Genomic DNA, 20,458 nt, shown 5'->3' on the forward strand with positions numbered 1-20,458 from the left:
CTCCTTCCATTGCTTTGGTGTTAAAAAGTCTACGCCGTGCGTCTACGAGCTGCCACTCGTAGACGCACGGCATCATCTGTCACTGTTGTTGTTGTTGTTGTTGTTGTTTTATGGCGGTTGGCATCCGAGTGTTGCATTACCGCCAGACTTTATCCTCAGACTCTGTCGTAGTCCGTAAAAGTACTCCTCCCATTGCTTTGGCGTTACAAAGCCCATGAGGTCATGATGTGTTTTTGTGACTAGAATAGTTGTGTCAGAGACCAACCGGCCTTATTCCAGGGAGACTCTTCTTCACCTTCCTCCTCAGACTCTGTCGTAGTCCGTAAAAGTACTCCTTCCATTGCTTTGGTGTTACAAAGCCCATGAGGTCATGATATGTCTTTGTGACTAGAATAGTTGTTTCAGAGACCGACCGGCTTTATTCCAGGGAGACTCTTCTTCATCTTCCTCTCCTTCTTTGACGTTCGGTGCTTCCACCGTACAGCTTTATTCTTTAGGCTTCATTCTATAGGCTTTAATATTTCCACTGATGTCGCCGCTTGGTAGCCGTGCGTCTACGAGACTGGGCGAGGACAGGAGACCACCCCCACCCCAGACTTCAGATTTCATTCTTTAGACTTTATTCTTCAGACTTTAGACTTCATTCTCTTCATTCTTTAGACTTCATTCTCTTCATTCTTTAGACTTCATTCTCTTCATTCTTTAAAGTCTAAAGAATAAGATGTACAACTACAGTAGGTGGTGTTAATGTAACGCTTGCGTACCAACAGCCATAAAACAAAGAACTACAAGTGTATAAAACACTGAAGAAAAAGCCTTTTGCACATATCGCGTTTTTAAATGATCTAATTAACGTGTATGAATATAAAAATATACATGAAACAAACATTATTTTAAACAAAATTAATTTTACAAAATTATATAATTCCCTTACACAATAAGACTATCATACATTGATGTGTATCAATCAAAAAATAGAGCGTCCCTCTTTAATAATTATGTTAAATTATTTTTTCTTCTTTTTATCTGCAAATTTCCGGCTTTTCTGGTTTCCACCCCCTCGCCCTGATCTGTGCCCTGATTTACGATCTTCCCACACTGGCATTGGTGGCTCGATTTCTCCTGGTCTTCCTCCCCGATCTGGGACTGCTCCCATCTGCACCTGATGATAATACAAAATTATCACTGTTGAGTCACAATAAAACTAAAAACAATTAAAAAAAAGGGGGAAACTGGAATAACATACTTTGTAAACCAACGTTGATTTCCCTGGGCGGATTGGTTCATTACAAGACTGATTCATTCTGGCAGCAAGAAGAAGAGGCAGAGACACGCAAGAGGGGCTGTCAAATGAAGCAATTTGAGGAATTGTGTCCTGTAAGCCAACAGAAAAATACAAGTACTGTTAGCTGACAATACATACAATACATCCATCCATCCATCCATCTTCTGCCGCTTTATCCGGGGCCGGGTCGCGGGGGCAGCAGTCTGAGCAGGGACTCCCAGACTTCCTTCTCCCCAGACACTTCCTCTAACTCCTCCGGGGGGATCCCGAGGCGTTCCCAGGCCAGCCGAGAGACATAGTCTCTCCAGCGTGTCCTGGGTCTTCCCCGGGGCCTCTTCCCGGTGGGACATGCCTGAAACACCTCCCGAGGGAGGCGCCCAGGAGGCATCCGGAACAGATGCCCGAGCCACCTCAGCTGGCTCCTCTCGACGTGGAGGAGCAGCGGCTCTACTCCGAGCTCCCCCCGTGTGGCCGAGCTCCTCACCTTATCTCTAAGGGAGCGCCCAGCCACCCGGCGGAGGAAACTCATTTCGACCGCTTGTATCCGCGATCTTTTTTTCGGTCACTACCCAAAGCTCATGACCATAGGTGAGGGTAGGAACGTAGACCGACCGGTAAATAGAGAGCTTTGCCTTTCGGCTCAGCTCCCTCTTTACCACAACGGTCCGATGCAGCGACTGCATCACTGCAGCCGCTGCACCGATCCGCCTGTCGATCTCACGCTCCATCCTTCCCTCACTCGTGAACAAGACCCCGAGATACTTGAACTCCTCCACTTGGGGCAAGGACACCCCACCCACCTGGAGAGGGCAAGCCACCTTTTTCCGGTTGAGAACCATGGCCTCGGATTTGGAGGTGCTGATTCTCATCCCAGCCGCTTCACACTCGGCTGCAAACCGTCCCAGTGCATGTTGCAGGTCCGGGTTTGATGGAGCCATCAGGACAACATCGTCTGCAAACAGCAGAGATGAGATCCTGTGGTCCCCAAACCGGACCCCCTCCGACCCCTGACTGCGCCTAGAAATTCTGTCCATAAAAATTATGAACAGAACCGGTGACACAGGGCAGCCCTGGCGGAGTCCAACATGCACTGGGAACAGGTCTGACTTACTGCCGGCAATGCGAACACAGCTCCTGCTCCGGTCATACAGGGACCGGACAGCCCTGAGCAAAGGGCCCCGGACCCCGTACTCCCGGAGCACCCCCCAAAGGACACCCCGAGGGACACGGTCAAAAGCCTTCTCCAGATCCACAAAGCACATGTGGACTGGTTGGGCAAACTCCCATGAACCCTCGAGCACCCGATGGAGGGTATAGAGCTGGTCCAGTGTTCCACGACCGGGACGAAAACCACTCTGCTCCTCCTGAATCCGAGGTTCGACTATCGGTCGGATTCTCCTCTCCAGTACCTTGGAATAGACCTTACCCGGGAGGCTGAGGAGTGTGATCCCTCTGTAGTTGGAACACACCCTCCGGTCCCCCTTCTTGAACAGAGGGACCACCACCCCGGTCTGCCAGTCCAGAGGCACGGTCCCCGAACGCCACGCGATGTTGCAGAGACGTGTCAACCAAGACAGTCCTACAACATCCAGATACTTTAGGTACTCAGGGCGGATCTCATCCACCCCCGGAGCCCTGCCACCGAGGAGTTTGCGGCCAACCTCAGTGACTTCAGCTTGGGTGATGGATGAGCCAGCCTCCGAGTCCCCGGTCTCTACTTCCTCTTCAGAAGACGTGACTGAGGGATTAAGGAGATCCTCAAAGTATTCCTTCCACCGTCCGACGACATCCCCAGTCGAGGTCAGCAGGCCTCCACCCGCACCGTAAACGGTGTTTGTGAGACACTGCTTCCCCTTCCTGAGGCGCCGGACGGTTTGCCAGAATTTCTTTGGTGCCGACCGATAGTCCTCCTCCATGGCCTCCCCGAACTCCTCCCAGGCCCGGGTTTTTGCCTCTGCGACAGCACGAGCCGCGGCTCGCTTGGCCTGCCGATACCCGTCGATGACCTCCGGAGACCTACAAGCCAGAGTGGCCTGATAGGCCTCCTTCTTTAGTCTGACGGCATCCCTTACTTCCGGTGTCCACCACCGGGTTCGGGGGTTGCCGCCACGACAGGCACCGGAGACCTTGCGACCACAGCTCCGAGCAGCCGCATCAACAATGGAGGCGGAGAACATGGTCCACTCGGACTCAATGTCCCCAGCCTCCCCCGGGACATGGGAGAAGCTCTCCCGGAGGTGCGAGTTGAATACCCTACTGACAGAGGGCTCCACTAGACGTTCCCAACAGACCCTCACAATGCGCTTGGGTCTGCCAAGTCTGTCCGGCTTCCTCCTCCGCCAGCGGATCCAACTCACCACCAGGTGGTGATCGGTTGACAACTCTGCCCCTCTCTTCACCCGAGTGTCCAAGACACGCGGCCGGAGGTCTGATGACACGACAACTAAGTCGATCATTGACCTCCGGCCTACGGTGTCCTGGTGCCACGTGCACTGATGGACACCCTTGTGCTTGAACATGGTGTTCGTTATGGACAATCCGTGGCTACAATACAACACATACAAATTATTTTTGGAACTTTGTTCCATCTAGGCCAGGGATGTTCAAAGTTTTTTCACAGAGGACCAAAGATGACATGAAAATGAAGATAATTGTTCAACATTTTCAATTTGACATAGTTTTGATGAACCACCACAGTTTTAATACGACTTGGAACATTAATTTTAAATCTGCATTAGCATAAACAAAATAAAAACCTGTGATATTTGATAACAGACATTTACATTTTTTTCAGTAAAGTACTACTTGTGGTTCACAAATTCAGCAAGAGGCCCAAGGGACAACAAAAATGGGTTTCTGGGCCGCATTGGGCCCCCGGGCCATAGTGTGGACACCCCTGAGCTAGGAAAAAATATTAATCTCAGAAAAATATACTTTTTACTGTGAATTGTGATTTTACCATTTTATCTCCCCATGCAAATGATTCAAGTGTGACTTGGAAGCGTTTGGTCATCATTTGCCTCCGACACTTATAATCTTTAGACAAAATGTCATTTAACTTTTCAAGTTCGACCTGAAGAGATAAAACATGCTTTCAGAATGGTTTGCCAAAAAACTTTACATTATTCAAAAAATCTGCCACATACAAGGATAACTTACCCACTGCTCTGGACTGAGACTGATGTTTAGAAGAGGCCTGATGGCATCAGGTGGTAGATTTGTCAACCTTGACTGCACCTGCATTTACACAACCATATTTTTTTAACCTTTTACATAGCATTTAATCAGTTTGTGCCGATAAGCTAAAACTCACCTCATCTAATACATCTGATATATGTGAATTTGGATCCATGTTAAGAGATTTGAGCACTAACATCCACTCAGCTTGCTGCTTACTGGCATTGGCATCTTCACTTTCTTGACAACTCTCTCCAGGAGTCAAGCTGATGGTTCTTTGCTCTTTTGGACATCTCTCATCGGTCTTTTCATCATCAGGAGTGTCCTTGTGCTTGTTGATGATGGCAGCTTGCAGTTCTGATATAAAGTAGTCTAATGAACAGATCACACTTATAATGAGCATGTATTTATAGATTAACCACAGGCTCTGATTTCTACATTTCTCACCGGTAATTGTATCAAGGGTCGATGGGTCCAGAACCTCAAAGGTCAGAGGACATGACATTTCCAGCAGCATATTTTTCAGCTCCTCAGCTAAAAGCAACTCGCCCCCTCCTCCTGAATTAATGACTCATATTATTATTAAGAGTGCATTTTCAACATGACCATCTGAACTATACCTTTGGTCTTTAGCTCCGGGTGCTGCGCTTGTATCTGCGCGCGGAGCCAGGTGAGCAGCGGACAGGGCAGTTCATCACAGTGACACCGCCTGACGCACGCCGTGCCCGGGTACCTGAGCACAGTGACCAGGAAACATGTCGAAAGCTTTTGAGTTAAAGACACGCGTTGCGAATGAATTACCATTTCTGTAAACTGCTTGAAATAAATGCATAAAAATGAAACATACCCTAAAGATTTAATTGCTGACACTGTTCCAAAGCTCCTGTGCATTGTTATAAAGCCTTTAAACAGTCTTTTCAGGTTGTGTTGTGGTGTAGGTGTTGCGTCTTCTTCTTTTTTCGTTTCCTAGTCTTAAAGCGCCTCCTGCTGGTTGGAGTTAATATCGGTTGTATTTACAGTGTAGTTGTAGTGTATATATTCACCACAGGGTGGCGATATCACCGTTCACTTCTGGATGGTCATTCTCATCGACTACGAAAAGTCTGAGGAATAAAGTCTGGCGGTAATGCAACACTCGGATGCCAACCGCCATAAAACAACAACAACAACAATATCATCATCGATCCATTGAAATATCGGTTATTCTACGAAACAAAAATGTTGAACATTATTTTTTTTTTTAAAATATGAACACATACACACTATAAATTGTACCTTTAACTTAAGAAAAATAAAATAAAAAACAAGTGTTTGATTCTATTTTCATATTGGACCTGAGAAACCTTATGTGACAAGGGTATTTTTTAACTAAAATGGCCACAATTGAGTGTATTATCATTACATGTATTATTACGTGTATTATTGTATAATCAATCATCAATAGATTTTCTACATTATAATCTTCTTTTCTATTGATTTAAATTGGAACTAGAATTGTAAAATCAATGTCAATACATGTACGTTATGAATTGTGAAATAGTTTGATAAAAAAATAGCATTTGTTGTTTGTGTAGTGATTTCTGATTGACTTCATCAGGAATGACATGGATCTAGGTCATTTAAAAAAGGAATGGATCATTTCTGATGTTGTGGTGTTGAAATCAAATGAATTGCCTCTTGGACTCTTAACTGAGACAAGGCTGAGAGACACAGCAAATCTCCAGACAACGACATTTATGGATGAAGAGTGGACTATACCCCCCCTTTTCCGTGTCCATTGCCTTTGTAGGTTCAGGAGAGATTGTAACCCCCACCCAAAAGCAAATAACTGTACAGACCATGAGAAGCGGCTGGTTTCAGGGTTTGATTCATTGTGACCCTCTAATTAGCCCTTAACACCAGTTGCTCAAATTCACCAACAACCCCTGCTTCAGCTGTTGGAGACTATGATTTACAGTCGTCCAAGTCATTAGCAGCAGGGAGGATGGACACACACACACACACACACACACACACACGCACGTACGCGCGGTGCCATGCGTCAGGATGCCTCATCTTTTATTCTTCTGACACTGGCCCCGCTTCATCTGCCTTAAGGGGATTTGACCTATGAACTTTGGCAAGCCATAAACAAAGACCCCAGACCCCCCTCTCACTGCAGCAGCCTGATTTGCACTTGTTGGACGCTTGTTTGTGGACATTGTCAAAAGTGGACTACAATATGCATTCACATTTTCACCAGGTTTAAATATTGTTCTCTCCGCCTGGCAAACCAGGAAAATGCATTAAAATAACTATGAGCATGTGCTTCAGTGGCTTGCAAGTGAAATTATTTCATTTTATCTGTACATTCAAAAGTGAAGTGGAACATTATGTGATTTCAATGAAAAAACTAGCATTAGCCTCAGAATATCACAACATATGAAAACAATGGGGTTTTGGCAAAATGAACCACTTGAATACATGAATTTGTTAAAAGATATTTACCATGGTACTGTACACAATTTGTTTATTTAATAGATTATAATCAACACCGAACATTTTATCAAGATGTTTAGGTTTTACTGGACAAATATAGGCTACTCAAATGTTAATCCCAACAGTAGTTTCACACCTACATATGGGCTTACGTTACATTAAGATGGAGCTTAGTTTTAAGATAAGATAAGATAATATTTATTTATTTATCCTTTATTGTCCACACATTGTCCATTTTGGTGTTACAACGCAGTAGATACAGGGGGAAAGAACGTTTTAAAAAAAAAAACACTCTTAATAGAAGAACTCTTATGAACAAAACAAAAAACTCTTATCAACAAAACTCCTCCCATATCTTAATAGGGAATGGAGGGGGAAAAAAGATAATAAATAATAAAATAAAGTAAATAATGGTAAAATAAAGTAAAGTAAAAATAGCTAGCATAAGACTAAATAATACTAATACTAATGGTAAGTAAACTCTTATTTACATCAGTTATGTGCACATGAATATGGCCTTAATTGCTTGTGAGTATGACAGTTTTAAAGCAATAATAGTATTTTCCATTCTTTGTAATAGAAAGGGAAATTATGGAACGTCGATTGGAACGTCGACCCTGGAAATGGACAGTTGTTGCTTACTTTTTTGTTATATAGACAATTAGCATTTAGATCTAAGGTCACTTAATCATCGAAAGTGTTTATTAGTCTACTTCCAATTGCCTCTATTTCCATTTTAATGATTATTTTTGATTAGGCTATACAGTATATAAATGAACATTAGCACATACATTCCATGATGCACGGGTAAATAGCTTGGACTCGACCTGCAGTCCTACTATAAGTGCATTTTGACCACCTACAATAAAGTGACGTAATAGCGTATTCCTCATCCAAACAGGTGACAGGTGTTCTTAATGGGACGGTCACTGTTGCTCAGGTAACCGCAGGTAACGCCCCCTGGAGACAGCAGCGTGTCATCTGCGGCTGACAGACGGGACGGGACGGGTGGAGGGAGGGAGGGGGACGCTCCTGCTCCAAACGGTGCGAGCCGCGCGCGTGGAGCCGCGGCAGGTGTCATGAGCGCGCGCGCCAGGGGGAACGCCACTGCGCCTTAACACTTTGTGATGGTTCCGCGGTCGGACGCACTGTTCTGAAGCCGTTTTGAAATGGATATGTCGGATGAACTGAGTTTCAAATCCAGGAGAAGGGATTTGGAGGAGGAGGACTTCTACTACGGTTATGGGGCGGGGGGAATGACAGATTACCAGGACCCCAGTGAACTTGTGGCTGCGCTCAAACAAAAGGAGGAAGAGGTTATTTTGGCAGCCCAGCTTGGAAATGCGCTGCTCCTGGAAAACCAACAGTTGAAAGAGAAGAGCGAGAAACTCCATGAGCAATACGTGGGCAAACTTGAGGTAAAACACTGTTTAATGAATGCTCATAAAGGCTGCTACTTTGAGGTGATTTGTTTGATTGTACTGTAGGTCCTGCGCATAGTTTAATGTATTTACATTAAGTGGGCAGTGGTTAGATAGTTGGCTTATTAAAGGGTAATTGTGAAGGCAATACACAATAATTCTCCTTTATGTTTCTCTTTGGATTTGCCTCAGCCTGCATAGCCTAGTTGACTTTAACAATGGGGCTTTAATTTAATATTTAATGTGTGCAACATGCTCTAGTTGTTAATGATCTTTCTCATAAGAATAATATGTTTAATAGTGTATGATATGATAGTGAAACACCGAGTATCCAGTGCAAACAAACCTCAGCATTGTCTAAAATCTGAGGTTGGTCTTTAGAAGTTTTCAGTCGGTAACACAAGAGTCAGTCAAACAAGTTCTTCGGTCAGTGTTGCAATAAAGTTACAGCTGGAGGCATCAGGTGCAATAAGGTCGCTGTTTTGTGTTGTCAGCCTTCCCGACTTCAGCCTTCGAATAACAAACTGTAATCTCAAATGTTGTGCAGGAGCTGGAGCAAAACAGACATGAGCTGCGGCTGAAGCTGGAAGGGTGCCAGTCCCAGTGGGAGAGCCAAGTGGGTGACCTGGAGCGGGATGCCCGGGAGCTGAGTGCCCAGGTTGAGCACCTCACCTTGGCCCTTGGCGAGGCCGAGCGGAACAGGACCCGAGGCGAGATGGAGCACGGGGAGAACACGCAGCGCCTCCAGGACCAGCTCAACGCAGTGAGTGCCTATTCTGCCTGTGGAAATCAGAACCGCACGGGACACACAGGTCTGGATTGTTTGAGGAAACTGGATACGCTGTGCAACAAATGCCGGAGCTGGTGGGACTGAGAGACTCGCTGTCACCCAATCCACGCATTAAATCTTAATGCGCTGTCTCCGATATCCAGCGTCACTAATTGGCTAATGCTGAGAAACAAAGTAGGCGACCTGCGGCGATTTATCTAGTCCGACCTATAAGCAAAACATAAACAGTTTGACTGTTTTTATAAATCCTGCCAACCACAAGCCAGTTCAACACCCACATTAATAGAATAAGATAAGATTAGATAAGATCATCCTTTATTGTCCACACATGGGGAAATTTCGGTGTTACAACGCAGTAGATACAGAGGGAAAGTAAAATAGCTAGCTTAAGACTAAATAATACTAATACTAATGGTAAGTAAACACTCTTATTTACGACAGTAATTGCACATGAATATGACGGTATTGCACATGATTAAGTCAGTCAAGTATGTCAAGTATTGCACGTGTTCAGGGCTAGCAGTCTTTGTTATACAGTCTGACAGCGGCAGTAGATCAATTATCAGCCATAAAACCAAATGTCAACTCAAATCAGGTTAGCAGATGATGGCCCACAGTGTTGTTCTTAGATGATGGAAAAAAAGGTCCAAGTCCAACACTGCTCGGGAAAATATTTTGAGATTGCTCTGCATTTTCCTCAGTACATTATAAATCATTGGACAAATTTCAGTGACATTAAGTTACTTTTTAACCCCACGGTTACATCAGACTGACATAATGGACAAAATAACTTTTTATCAGCGTCAGTGACAGATACGAGCACTCTCCCACTCTGAGAACAGACACATTTTTACAATCTGTTATATCACACCAGCAGCTGTTGACTCACACAACCTTGAGCAGTTTTCCAGTTGTGACGTCATTGACCAGTGATCAGATTTGGGACGCTTTGAAAGTACAAGGTGCGACTTTTCTGCTCGTCTCCATGGAGATGCTATCGCTTTACCTGGAACGTCCCACAATATAGCTTTAAACCGCATTTACCCCGCATCTATTTAACCACGGGTGTTTTTATTCCCGTGCCTACGCTTGTAATTTAACCTGGTAGCGTCCGCCTGCTCGTTTCCATGGAGACGGGTCAGTTAAATGCCTGCACTGTGAGACATTCTCGGCAAAGACATCTCCACGAGACAAGCAGGTGGCCGAAAAGCGACTTTAAACAAGCCACTGCTCGGTAAAGTTAAAATTGAACGTGGACAATAAGGGCCGCCTTCCAAGAGTTCAAAGTCCACAAAAGAAGCAGTTTCAAACTAACTTCAATGGACAGGCTACAGGAGCGCAGTGGAAAAGACACTCCCTAACGCTCAGGAAAGGGACAATTTAGATAAAATGCACGAAGGGAAACGGGGGGTTTGTTTGACTGTAGTTTTTGCCATGGTTGTGGTTGGAATGGATGGATAAATCCTTACAAAACGATAACTGAAGATTGTTTTCAGTTTCTTCAGGATGATTGAGTGGTAAGCTTTACACAATTTACCTACTGTAGAAAAAAAAAAAAAAACTTTCTAATTTTACTAGTTTTATTTACTGTAACTGATGTGTCAATCTGTTTTTAGTTTTCTAACGAATCTGCCAGACAATTGATCTAAGTTTGGATTTTGGAAACAGTTCAAGACTTTTTGAATTACTGGCAAGTGAAGGAGGAAGCATTTGGACCTTTGAAATATGTTGACTTAGACTCTGAGTCAGGGGTGTCCAAACTTTTTTCACCACATTTTGAAACTTATACTGATCAGAGGTCCAAAAACATCTCGACAATGTAGAATTTGAAAGTGAATCCTTTATAATTTTGCATTTGGCATTGTTTTGATGCGCCTCCACACCTTTAATAATACCATATTTTCCGGACTATATGTTGCACCTTTTTTCATCGTTTTGGCCGGGTTGTTATTGGTTGGTTATTTATACTTTTATACTTATACTCCGGAGCAACTTATATGTGATATTATTTGTTATTTTCACCGCATTTCATACTCCAGTGTGACTTAAATATGTTTTTTTTCGTATTATGCATTTTTTCGCTGATGCGCAAAATATATATTATACTCCGGTGCGACTTATAGTCCGGAAAATACGGTACTTGGAATTTATAATAGGTTGGTATAACATCAAAATGCTTCAATGTTTCCAATTTTACAGTAAAAAGTACTTTTTTGTTGTTGTTTTGACCAACTCAGCAGGAAGCCGGAGGGCCAACAAAAATTGGTCTGGGGGCCGCATTTTGCCCCCGGGTCGAAGTTTGGACTTAGAGGGAATATTCTTAAAATTTAAAAATAGAATGTGCTGTGTCACTTTTTGTCATCATCAGTTCGTCTACAGGTTTTTATAGTAACACTGCATTATATTTTGGTCCTATACCTTTATATTCACATTCAAAACTCGCATCAACTCCAACTGACGAATACATCTCCTAAACTCCTCCTCCGTTATTTTTCAAACGAGCCAATGAAATGGACCCGTTGCCCAAGTGACCTCTGCCCCCCGACGGCATCACACCGCCTGCATACAAAAAGAACAACACAATATACATTAGACTTAGTGATATAAATCTTCAGCTCTTTTCCTTTCATGCCGAACCCCTTTACCCCGAAATCCCATAATCCCTTGGGAGAGCCGGCGTCCTTTTTGCTTGCTCCCTGAGGGCTAAAAGGCTGTGGCTGGGGTTGTCAGCTGTTCCCTTATTGTGAGGTTAGAGTGAGGGGGGGTGTAATGTATCTAGCTTTGTCCACTACCTCGGCCTGTGTGTAGCTCCTATTGTAAAGAACAGACTGTGTTGTTGCGTCTAACTAACATTAATGGCCACCTCATGTCACGTTTTGTGTTTGCCCATCCATGCTCTCCTCCAATCTCGTCACGCACACGCACACTTACTTCGGGTCCGAGTTTGCCCTGCGTCGCATCGTTGTCCAATGATCATGCCGCGGAGTGAGATTCCATGCGCGCCCATCTGCCAGTGTGCTTTTGATCATATGTTATGGGACTTGACAAGCGGCCACAGAACTGCTGAGTAAGGTTCAGTGGGGTAAGTGGGGTGGGTGAAGGGATTGGGTAGCGCAGTAGTACCACCACCGCGTTTCTCCACCATCCTATAGTCACATTTCTCCCAGTATATAGGTTTCAACATCAAATCTCACCTTTGGGCTATGCTTTTTCCCCATCTGGCTTTGGTTCGGGGGCTTTATAACTAATCATATGCTATATTATCATTTTAGCTCCCCTCAGGAAGACTGTTTACTTTCTTCATGTCCTATCTGTAGCCCACAAGTCAGTTAAGAGTGTTCCTTTTCTGACTAAATCTGCCATACCATTCTTGTCTTCTGTTACAGGCGATGGAGGTAGAGAAAGCCATGTCCGTTGAGCTGCAGGCTTTGAAACAAGAGCTCCAAAAGAAAACCAGTCAAAACCGGCAACAGGACGAGGAGCTGATCAGTGCGTTGAAAGAACAGGTACAACTCGCAGGGATGTAACACTGAGGTATTATGTTATTATGCTCGCATTATGAATTAATGCTCACATTGCAACAACTGCTCACACTCTGGAAGTCCTATTTCTATGCATATTGTCCTTTGCCATGTTTATTCCTATATAAAAGAATAATTTATTTTAAATGAAAGTTAAAGCACTTTTTTGTGTTCCTTATATCACAATCAAACTGCTCTTTTTTTCTTGACTTGTAACAGTTCCTTGTCCGCATATATTCACACAGCAATAATCCTGTGTGCGCACAGGCAAAAATTAACTTTTTATTGTTTCCAATTGTTTAAAATTATTACCATTACCATCCATCAATCCATCCATTTTCTACAGCTAGTTCCCTTTCGGGAACTAGCCCAACAACATCCCTGTCATCGCCCCTGCCTTCACACCAGCCCTGGGTTCCCCCTGCAACATCTACTCCCACTAAAGATTCATCATTCTCCTTCTCATTTCCACTCTCACCCATGGGCCTTCCCAGCCATTTTGAAAGTCTGATCAAATCAGGCATTAAGATGGCTCCACTCACGCCCAATATAGCAAGGGCTATGCCGACTACACCAACAAAAGCCCCACCACCCATCCCCCCTCGCCTCTCACCTGGTCCCAAACTCTCCTTGGCTACAAAAGCCCCACCACCCATCCAACCTCGCCTTTCACCTGGTATCTCCCATAGCTAGGATGCACTGGGTCTCAGCGTTGCCGGGACTTATTGTCACATTAAAAATCAAACCAACCCGGGGCCCTATGTAAAAAGAGCCCCCCCTAGTGCTATTTCTGTAGTCACATCATCACAGAGATGGAAAAACAAAATGCGAGTCAGGCCCAATCTGAGAAATGTGATTCATATTCCCTGTGAAAAGATAAAGCCCAGTCTCACTGAAACTAGTCTGAAACTTGCTGTGCTAAATGTCAGATCCTTATATAACAAATCTCTCTTAATTAATAATTTTATTTCTTCTTATGATCTTGATTTTATGTTTTTAACTGAAACATGGCTTGACAAAAACACAGGAAATGTAGTTCTGATAGAATCTGCTCCACCCAACTTTAAGTTTGAATCTGAAACACGAGAAAACAAAAAAGGGGGTGGAGTCTGTGCTGTCTTTAGAGATGAAATAATTACCCGCAGGTTGTCTTTTGGGGTGTTTTCATCATTTGAGTATGTATCCTTTAAAATGGAGCTAAAACGGTCTCCATCCATTCTCTTCGTTGTTTTATACAAGCCTCCCCAGCACTGCCAAAGTTTTATTGATGATTTTACTGAGATGCTTTCAGTCATATGCACAGACTTTGATGGTTTGGTCATTACAGGTGATTTCAACGTGCATGTTGATAATGTTTGTGACAGAAACGCTAAAGAGCTTGATGCTGTCCTTGAAACCTTCAGTCTTACTCAGCATGTGAGAGGCCCCACCCACAGCAAAGGACACACTCTAGATCTCATAATTACAAAGGGGGTAAATATTTCAAATGTTAATGTGATCGATGTTGCTCTGTCTGATCATTTCTGTGTCTTCTTTGACCTGTCTGTTTCTCCCAAACCTCCGGTTGGTCCTGCAGTTGTTCAGAGGAGACACATAAGTGATGGCACAGGTGCACTGTTTATGGAAATGATAAACTTTGAAAATGTCTCATGTTCTAATGTAAATGATTTGTTGAACTCTGTTACATCTAGTGTTTTGAATGTTCTGGACACCATCGCCCCTATAAAGGCTAAAATGGTTAAAAATAAGCAGAAGGCGCCGTGGAGAAATGATGATTCGGTCAGGGCACAGAAAAGGGAGTGCCGCAGGGCCGAACGGAAATGGCGCAAGTCAAAGCTCCAGGTTCAAAAAGAGATTTACAAAGAAAAGCTGAACATGTACAACCTAATCTTATGTAGAACTAGGGAAAGATATTTTTCTGAAATAATTGGAAGCTGCAGTAACAACTTGCGTGTCCTGTTTGCCACAGTAAACAGATTAACAAACCCTCCAGCTCAGCTGCCGTTAGAACTCATTTCCACATCCAAGTGTAATGAGTTTGCATTATTCTTTAATGACAAAGTTCAGGGCATTAAAAATGCTATAAATCCCACAATGCAAAAAATTACCCTAAAACCACCAAGACACTTAGTGCTAACTCACTTTGCACCAGTAACTGACAAAACTGTCCATGAGATCATCACCAGTCTGAGTTCATCTACATGCTGCCTTGATGTGTTACCCACCAAATTTCTAAAGTCTGTGCTGAAACTTTTGTTAGCACCATTCACTCACATAGTTAACATGTCGCTTCAATCTGGAACATTCCCAATGTCTTTGAAAACTGCGGTCATAAAGCCTCTCCTAAAGAAGAGCAGTCTTGATGCCGCAGTACTGAGTCATTACCGGCCCATCTCTAATCTACCATTTTGGGGCAAAGTCCTTGAAAAGGTTGTTTACCAACAGCTCACAGATTTCCTCTTAATAAACAACTCATTTGATGTTTTTCAGTCAGGTTTTAGACCTCATCACAGCACTGAGACTGCTCTTGTCAAGGTGACAAATGACATCCGCCTGAACACTGACACGGGCAAAGCCTCAGTCTTAATTCTGTTAGATCTGAGTGCTGCTTTTGACACTGTCGATCATGGGATCCTTTTACAGAGACTAGAGGACTGGGTGGGCATCACTGGCACTGCCCTAAACTGATTAAGGTACTTTGTTGAAATTGGTAGCTGTGTCTCAGACCACATGACCCTGACCTGTGGAGTGCCCCAAGGGTCAGTCCTGGGTCCCCTTCTGTTCAACCTCTACATGCTGCCGTTGGGTCAGTTGATACGCAGTGAAAATGTGTCCTATCACAATTATGCAGACGACACTCAGATCTATGTTTCACTGTCGGCAGGTGAATATGGACCAGTAGATTCACTCTGTCACTGCATCCAACAGATCAGTTTGTGGATGCAAAACAACTTTCTCCAGCTGAACTCAGACAAGACTGAAATAATCGTTTTTGGCCCACAGAAACAAAGAGAAAGTGTTAGCGGTCACCTCCAGAGTCTCGCTCTAAAACCTACAAACCAAATTAGAAATCTGGGGGTAATAATGGACTCAGACTTGAACTTTAATAGCCACGTCAAATCAATAACATCAGCAGCTTTTTACCATCTAAAAAACATTGCCAAAATCAAAAATATAGTGTCAAAACCAGATTTAGAGAGACTTATCCACGCGTTTGTCTCCAGTAGATTAGACTACTGTAACGGCCTGCTCACTGGCCTCTCCAAACGAGCTGTAAAACAGCTGCAGTACATCCAGAACGCTGCTGCTCGGGTCCTGACCAGAACCAGGAAGTATGAGCACATTAGTCCTGTTCTCAGGTCTCTGCACTGGCTCCCTGTGGCTCAGAGAATAGACTTTAAAGCAGCTCTGCTTGTGTACAAGTCTCTCCATGGCCTAGCACCAAAGTACATCTTGGATATGTTAGTGCCATATGAACCATCTCGGACTCTGAGGACCTCAGGGACCGGCCTCCTGCTGGTGCCCAGAGTCAGGACAAAACATGGGGAATCTGCGTTTCAGTTTTATGCAGCTAAAATCTGGAACAATCTTCCTGAAGATGTGAGACAGGCTTCTACTCTGACGATGTTCAAATCTAAGCTAAAAACAGTTTTGTTTAGCTGCGCATATGACTGAAAGGATTTTTTCTTTGCACTCTTCTCTTTTGTTTGTGATTTTATTAGTTTAGAAAATCAGTTGGATTGATAATTTTTAATTTAGTTAATTTTATTGCATTTCTGTAATTTCTTTGTGATTTGAATGCATTTTTCCTGCTGTGTGAAGCACTTTGAATTGCCTTGTGTATGAAATGTGCTCTACAAATAAACTTGCCTTGCCTTGCCTTGCCTATAACAGTTTACTAATGTTGAGGTCTGTCACCAAAGAGAATTGATTGTGTTTTTGTTTTAAAACTTTTGTATTAATTTAAAAGAAGATCCCTATTTTTGTTTTGCCAACCCCATAAGCTTTGCAAAGTATACATGCTGCTCAAAATAAAGATTTAGTGAAGATTTTTGCAGGGAATTGTGTATTCATTTGTTACTTGCTGTAATTCTTATACCTTGCTTTATTATTTCTAAAACATATCTTGCTTTTCCAGGTTTTACGGCTCACACAGAAAGAACAAACTCTTCAAGAACGTCTGGAGAATGTGTGTGATGAAAATGCAGAGTTAAGAGCCACGTTAGCCTCTTTAAATACACGTTTATCTCTTCAAGGTCAACTTAACCAGCAGCAGAGCCAGCAGGTAAATACCCAAGACATAAAAGTACCGTAATTTAGTTTTGGTGGACTAAAAGGTGGTCTGACAAAAGCTATCAAGTTTCACCATGTATCCAACCCATATTTATACTAGTAAACGTTAGAGATCTGCAAGTAACTACTTATTTTAACAACTAAAGGATTACAGCCCTTGTCAGCGGGGGGCTAATGCTTTGGAGTACTTTCCTGCTTTGTTGACAAGTTTCTGGCAGCACAGAATAGACAGACAGGGTTTCGGTCGGGAGTGTAGAAAGCTACACTTAAAGATTGTTGTGATTGTCACTTGCAAATCTGGTTTCCACTCGAATTCATTTTAGTTTCACATTCACCTGGAATCTTGCATGTCGGGATTTCCACTTCCACCGTATCTATGTGTCACAGACCGGCTTTGTTATGCCTATTCTCCCATGACAAATACTTAAAAATAGAAAGATAAGATAAGATAAGATATTCCTTTGTTGTCCACACATGGGGAAAAGGACAGGTAACTTATAGGAAGTTCAAAAAACACTCTTAATAGAAGAACTCTTATAAACAAAACTCTTATAAACAAAAACTCCTATAGACAAAACCTCTCATTTCCTACTAAGGAATTGAGGGGAAAAATAAAGATAAAATGAAATAAAAACAGCTAGCGTAAGAAAGAAAGAAAGCATGAATTATAGCTATGTATTTGCCATGTATTTGCATAGCAGTTCATATGTAAATGAACCTGCGCACACCAGGATAATCCAATCGTGGTAGTCGTGGTCACGGTCTAAAGTCAGCCCTTGTGCTTTCAGTTGGCTGAGGCCTGGCAGGAGGTGGAGGCCGTCCGTGGTCACTCACACCAGATGCAGGCTCAGGTGGAGGAGCTTCAAGAGGCGGTGTCTCTGCAAGAAACCAGGAGCCATGGAGACGCCTCTCTGCTGTCCGAGCTGGAGAGCAGCCTAATCACAGCTAACCAGGGAGTGGATAGAAAAGAGGTATCACCTGCCCCACATGTGCTTCATACACGTTACTGCCCGCGTGCCTATTTCATATTGCAAGAAATGTATTACAGCTCTTTTATATAGGGGTTTCTTTCATAAACTAAACTAAAAATCGGTATCTTGATCACAGTTGTACTACTGTTGTACTATTGTTGGCCCTGAAAATGTGGATGTGAACTCACAGTGAAAGTCCACATCATGAACCTTGATAAAGACGTTAAGATAACTTGTGCCGTTGTGATATGGATGGGATAGCTCTGTGTTAGGGCTGCGATAGCTACAACGATCAAACTCCTTATTCTGTTCTCTCATTGTCTCGCTGTTATTGTTCGGCTCCAGCAGGAAAATGTGCTTTCATGAGTCACTCGCTACACATCCTGTTTGTCACAACCACTGATGTCAAAGTTCACTCACTAAACTAAATGTGCATGTACGCATTTTGGTTATTTTTTCGTTTTTGTTTTTAGATAAGTTGCAAAGCTAATGCCCTATTCTTCTTCCAGATAACCCAAGAAATGGAATCTATTCTACAGTTATTACAGCCACTTAGCCACGACCTCAGCAGCACCGTTACTCCAGAGATTCAACAGGGGGAATTGGAAACAGCACTGCGTCAGTTAAAAGCGGTGGCCCAAACTATAGCACAAACGTGTGTTACTCAGGTAAAGCGAAACTGTCACACATGCAACTCACAAACTCAAAAAAATCTCAAAAAAGTGCAGAAATAGTCTGATTTTCACATTTTACTCACAAATGGAGGGAAGATGGGGTTTTCTTTATTGATTAAATTGAATGTTACTGACTAGGCCCTCAAACTCAAATGCAACAAAAATATCCACATAAGGAATATTCACTTTTACCAGACAGACCCCAGTCTCCATTATATATATTTTTGCAGCACATGGCATCTGCTGTGCACTGACACCAACCGACTGCATTTTCTGTCACAACATTATTATTACAGTCCTCTTCCTCCCCTATGCTGGAAAAAGTAGACTTTTTTGTTGTCCAAACCTTTACTGACACATGATCTCTTTACTCGTGCCCCAGGGGCTGAATCAGGCTTTTGTCGGACAGGTGGCTGATCAGTGTGGGAATTGGAGTGCGACAGAAAAGCTGAGAGATCAGGTAAATAAGAGGATGTCTTTCAGGCAGGGTGTGGTGCCCATTTAGAACCAATATTACAATATGTGGATAATAATTTATAGTGTGAAATATAACAGCAACAGCAACAAATATTCACATATCTTTTTTTGATCGTTTTAACTTTAAGAATATTCAGCTGCAGAATGAGAACGCTGATTTAATGCAGAAGTTGCAGTGTATACAATCCCAGGCCGATGTGGTCCAACAGGCCGTCAAAGACCGAGACGAAGCCATCGCCAGGTGAGGCTACAATTTTGTTAAAGAACAATGAGGCCTTTTTTTAAGATCAATTACATCATGAGTCTTTCATTTTGAAGGAAAAACATGATGGAGTCTGAGTTGGTGAGAAGTAAAAATGAAATGATGTCTCTAAACAACCAGTTACTTGAAGCAATCCAACGCAAGCTTGAACTGTCACAAGAGTTGGAGGCCTGGCAGGTATGAGTATAAAAACAGCAGTGTGTCAGCTATGTTGTATATGCCTGATAATTAAATCATTTTCGTATCACCAGGATGACATCCAGATCATCCTGAACCAGCAGCTCAGATCCCAGCAACAGACGGAGCAAATTCAGAATAAGACTACTTCCAATGGCTTATCTTTCTTCCGTCGACCCAGCAGAATCTCGAACCCCACTTGGAGTCCAGACACCAGCGGGCACAAGGCTCAGTCTCCCTGGAGGGACTGGTTAAGGCGGGGCAAGGGGGTCCAATATGGCAAATAATGGACAGTACTTGTTATGGCTTTTCTCCTCTGTTTGCTGAAGAGTATTTTATACTATGAAGAACTGGCAAGTGGATATATTCAAGCCATTATGGACAAAGACTTGTTATACAAGCACACAAAACACATTTCATTTGAGGGCAAAGCCTTCTCCGAAACACTGTGATTTCCAGAAAGCATTGAGTCAGATAGTGTAAATGTTGTGCCTTATTTGATAATATTGATAATGCTAATTTTATAATTGTATGTCTTTATGTTTATCTTTGTATTATAATGTAGCCTTTTGAAAAGTAACTGACCTATGTTCTTGTAACTATTTAACTGACTGTTGAATAATGCTATCATACAATACTTTGTAAAACATGATTAAAGGGTAAAATTGTCATTCTCTTTTCTTTCATTGCATTCTTTTTGTTAAAGTAATTTTAGATTATTTACAGTGACCCTGTGTTTTTAGGCTTTCCCTGTCAAATAAAAATTTGTAAACAGGAAATGCTGGATTTACAAAACCTTTTGCTGCCCTCTGCTGGCGCTATTGTATAAACGTGTTTTATGTTTTTAGCTGTATTCAATTGTTAATTTTATAATTTAAAAAACGTTGATCATATGTATTGTATTTTAGTGCATTATGGTTTTCATTTCATTA

At 42.9% G+C, this 20,458-nt stretch overlaps 2 protein-coding genes across 3 annotated transcripts; one reads left to right on the forward strand and one right to left on the reverse strand.

The window, feature by feature from the left end:
* Positions 1–925: 925 nt before the first annotated feature.
* On the reverse strand, positions 926–5,423 carry LOC140370903 (protein FAM98B). 2 transcript variants are annotated; one of them, XM_072458184.1, is made up of 8 exons: positions 5,310–5,423; positions 5,083–5,195; positions 4,910–5,017; positions 4,599–4,834; positions 4,445–4,522; positions 4,245–4,358; positions 1,247–1,375; positions 926–1,162 (listed from the first exon to the last, which is right to left on the reverse strand). In XM_072458184.1, exons 1-8 carry the CDS (start codon positions 5,351–5,353, stop codon positions 1,007–1,009), a joined length of 978 nt encoding a protein of 325 aa, XP_072314285.1. In that variant the 5' UTR covers positions 5,354–5,423; the 3' UTR covers positions 926–1,006. The 2 variants fall into 2 exon arrangements, with proteins under 2 accessions (XP_072314285.1, XP_072314292.1); XM_072458191.1 differs by having other exon boundaries at positions 4,910–5,020; positions 5,310–5,368.
* Positions 5,424–8,066: 2,643 nt separating this feature from the next.
* On the forward strand, positions 8,067–20,197 carry LOC140377464 (BICD family-like cargo adapter 1). The gene is made up of 10 exons (XM_072462882.1): positions 8,067–8,358; positions 8,909–9,124; positions 12,538–12,657; positions 16,811–16,957; positions 17,754–17,936; positions 18,446–18,604; positions 18,993–19,070; positions 19,216–19,328; positions 19,406–19,526; positions 19,601–20,197. Exons 1-10 carry the CDS (start codon positions 8,110–8,112, stop codon positions 19,811–19,813), a joined length of 1,599 nt encoding a protein of 532 aa, XP_072318983.1. The 5' UTR covers positions 8,067–8,109; the 3' UTR covers positions 19,814–20,197.
* The last annotated feature ends 261 nt before the right edge of the window (positions 20,198–20,458 follow it).

This window comes from Eucyclogobius newberryi, unplaced genomic scaffold (genome assembly GCF_026437365.1).
Source record: "Eucyclogobius newberryi isolate DKJ021-1_F unplaced genomic scaffold, fEucNew1.0.hap1 SCAF_10, whole genome shotgun sequence".
Lineage (NCBI taxonomy): Eukaryota > Metazoa > Chordata > Actinopteri > Gobiiformes > Gobiidae > Eucyclogobius > Eucyclogobius newberryi.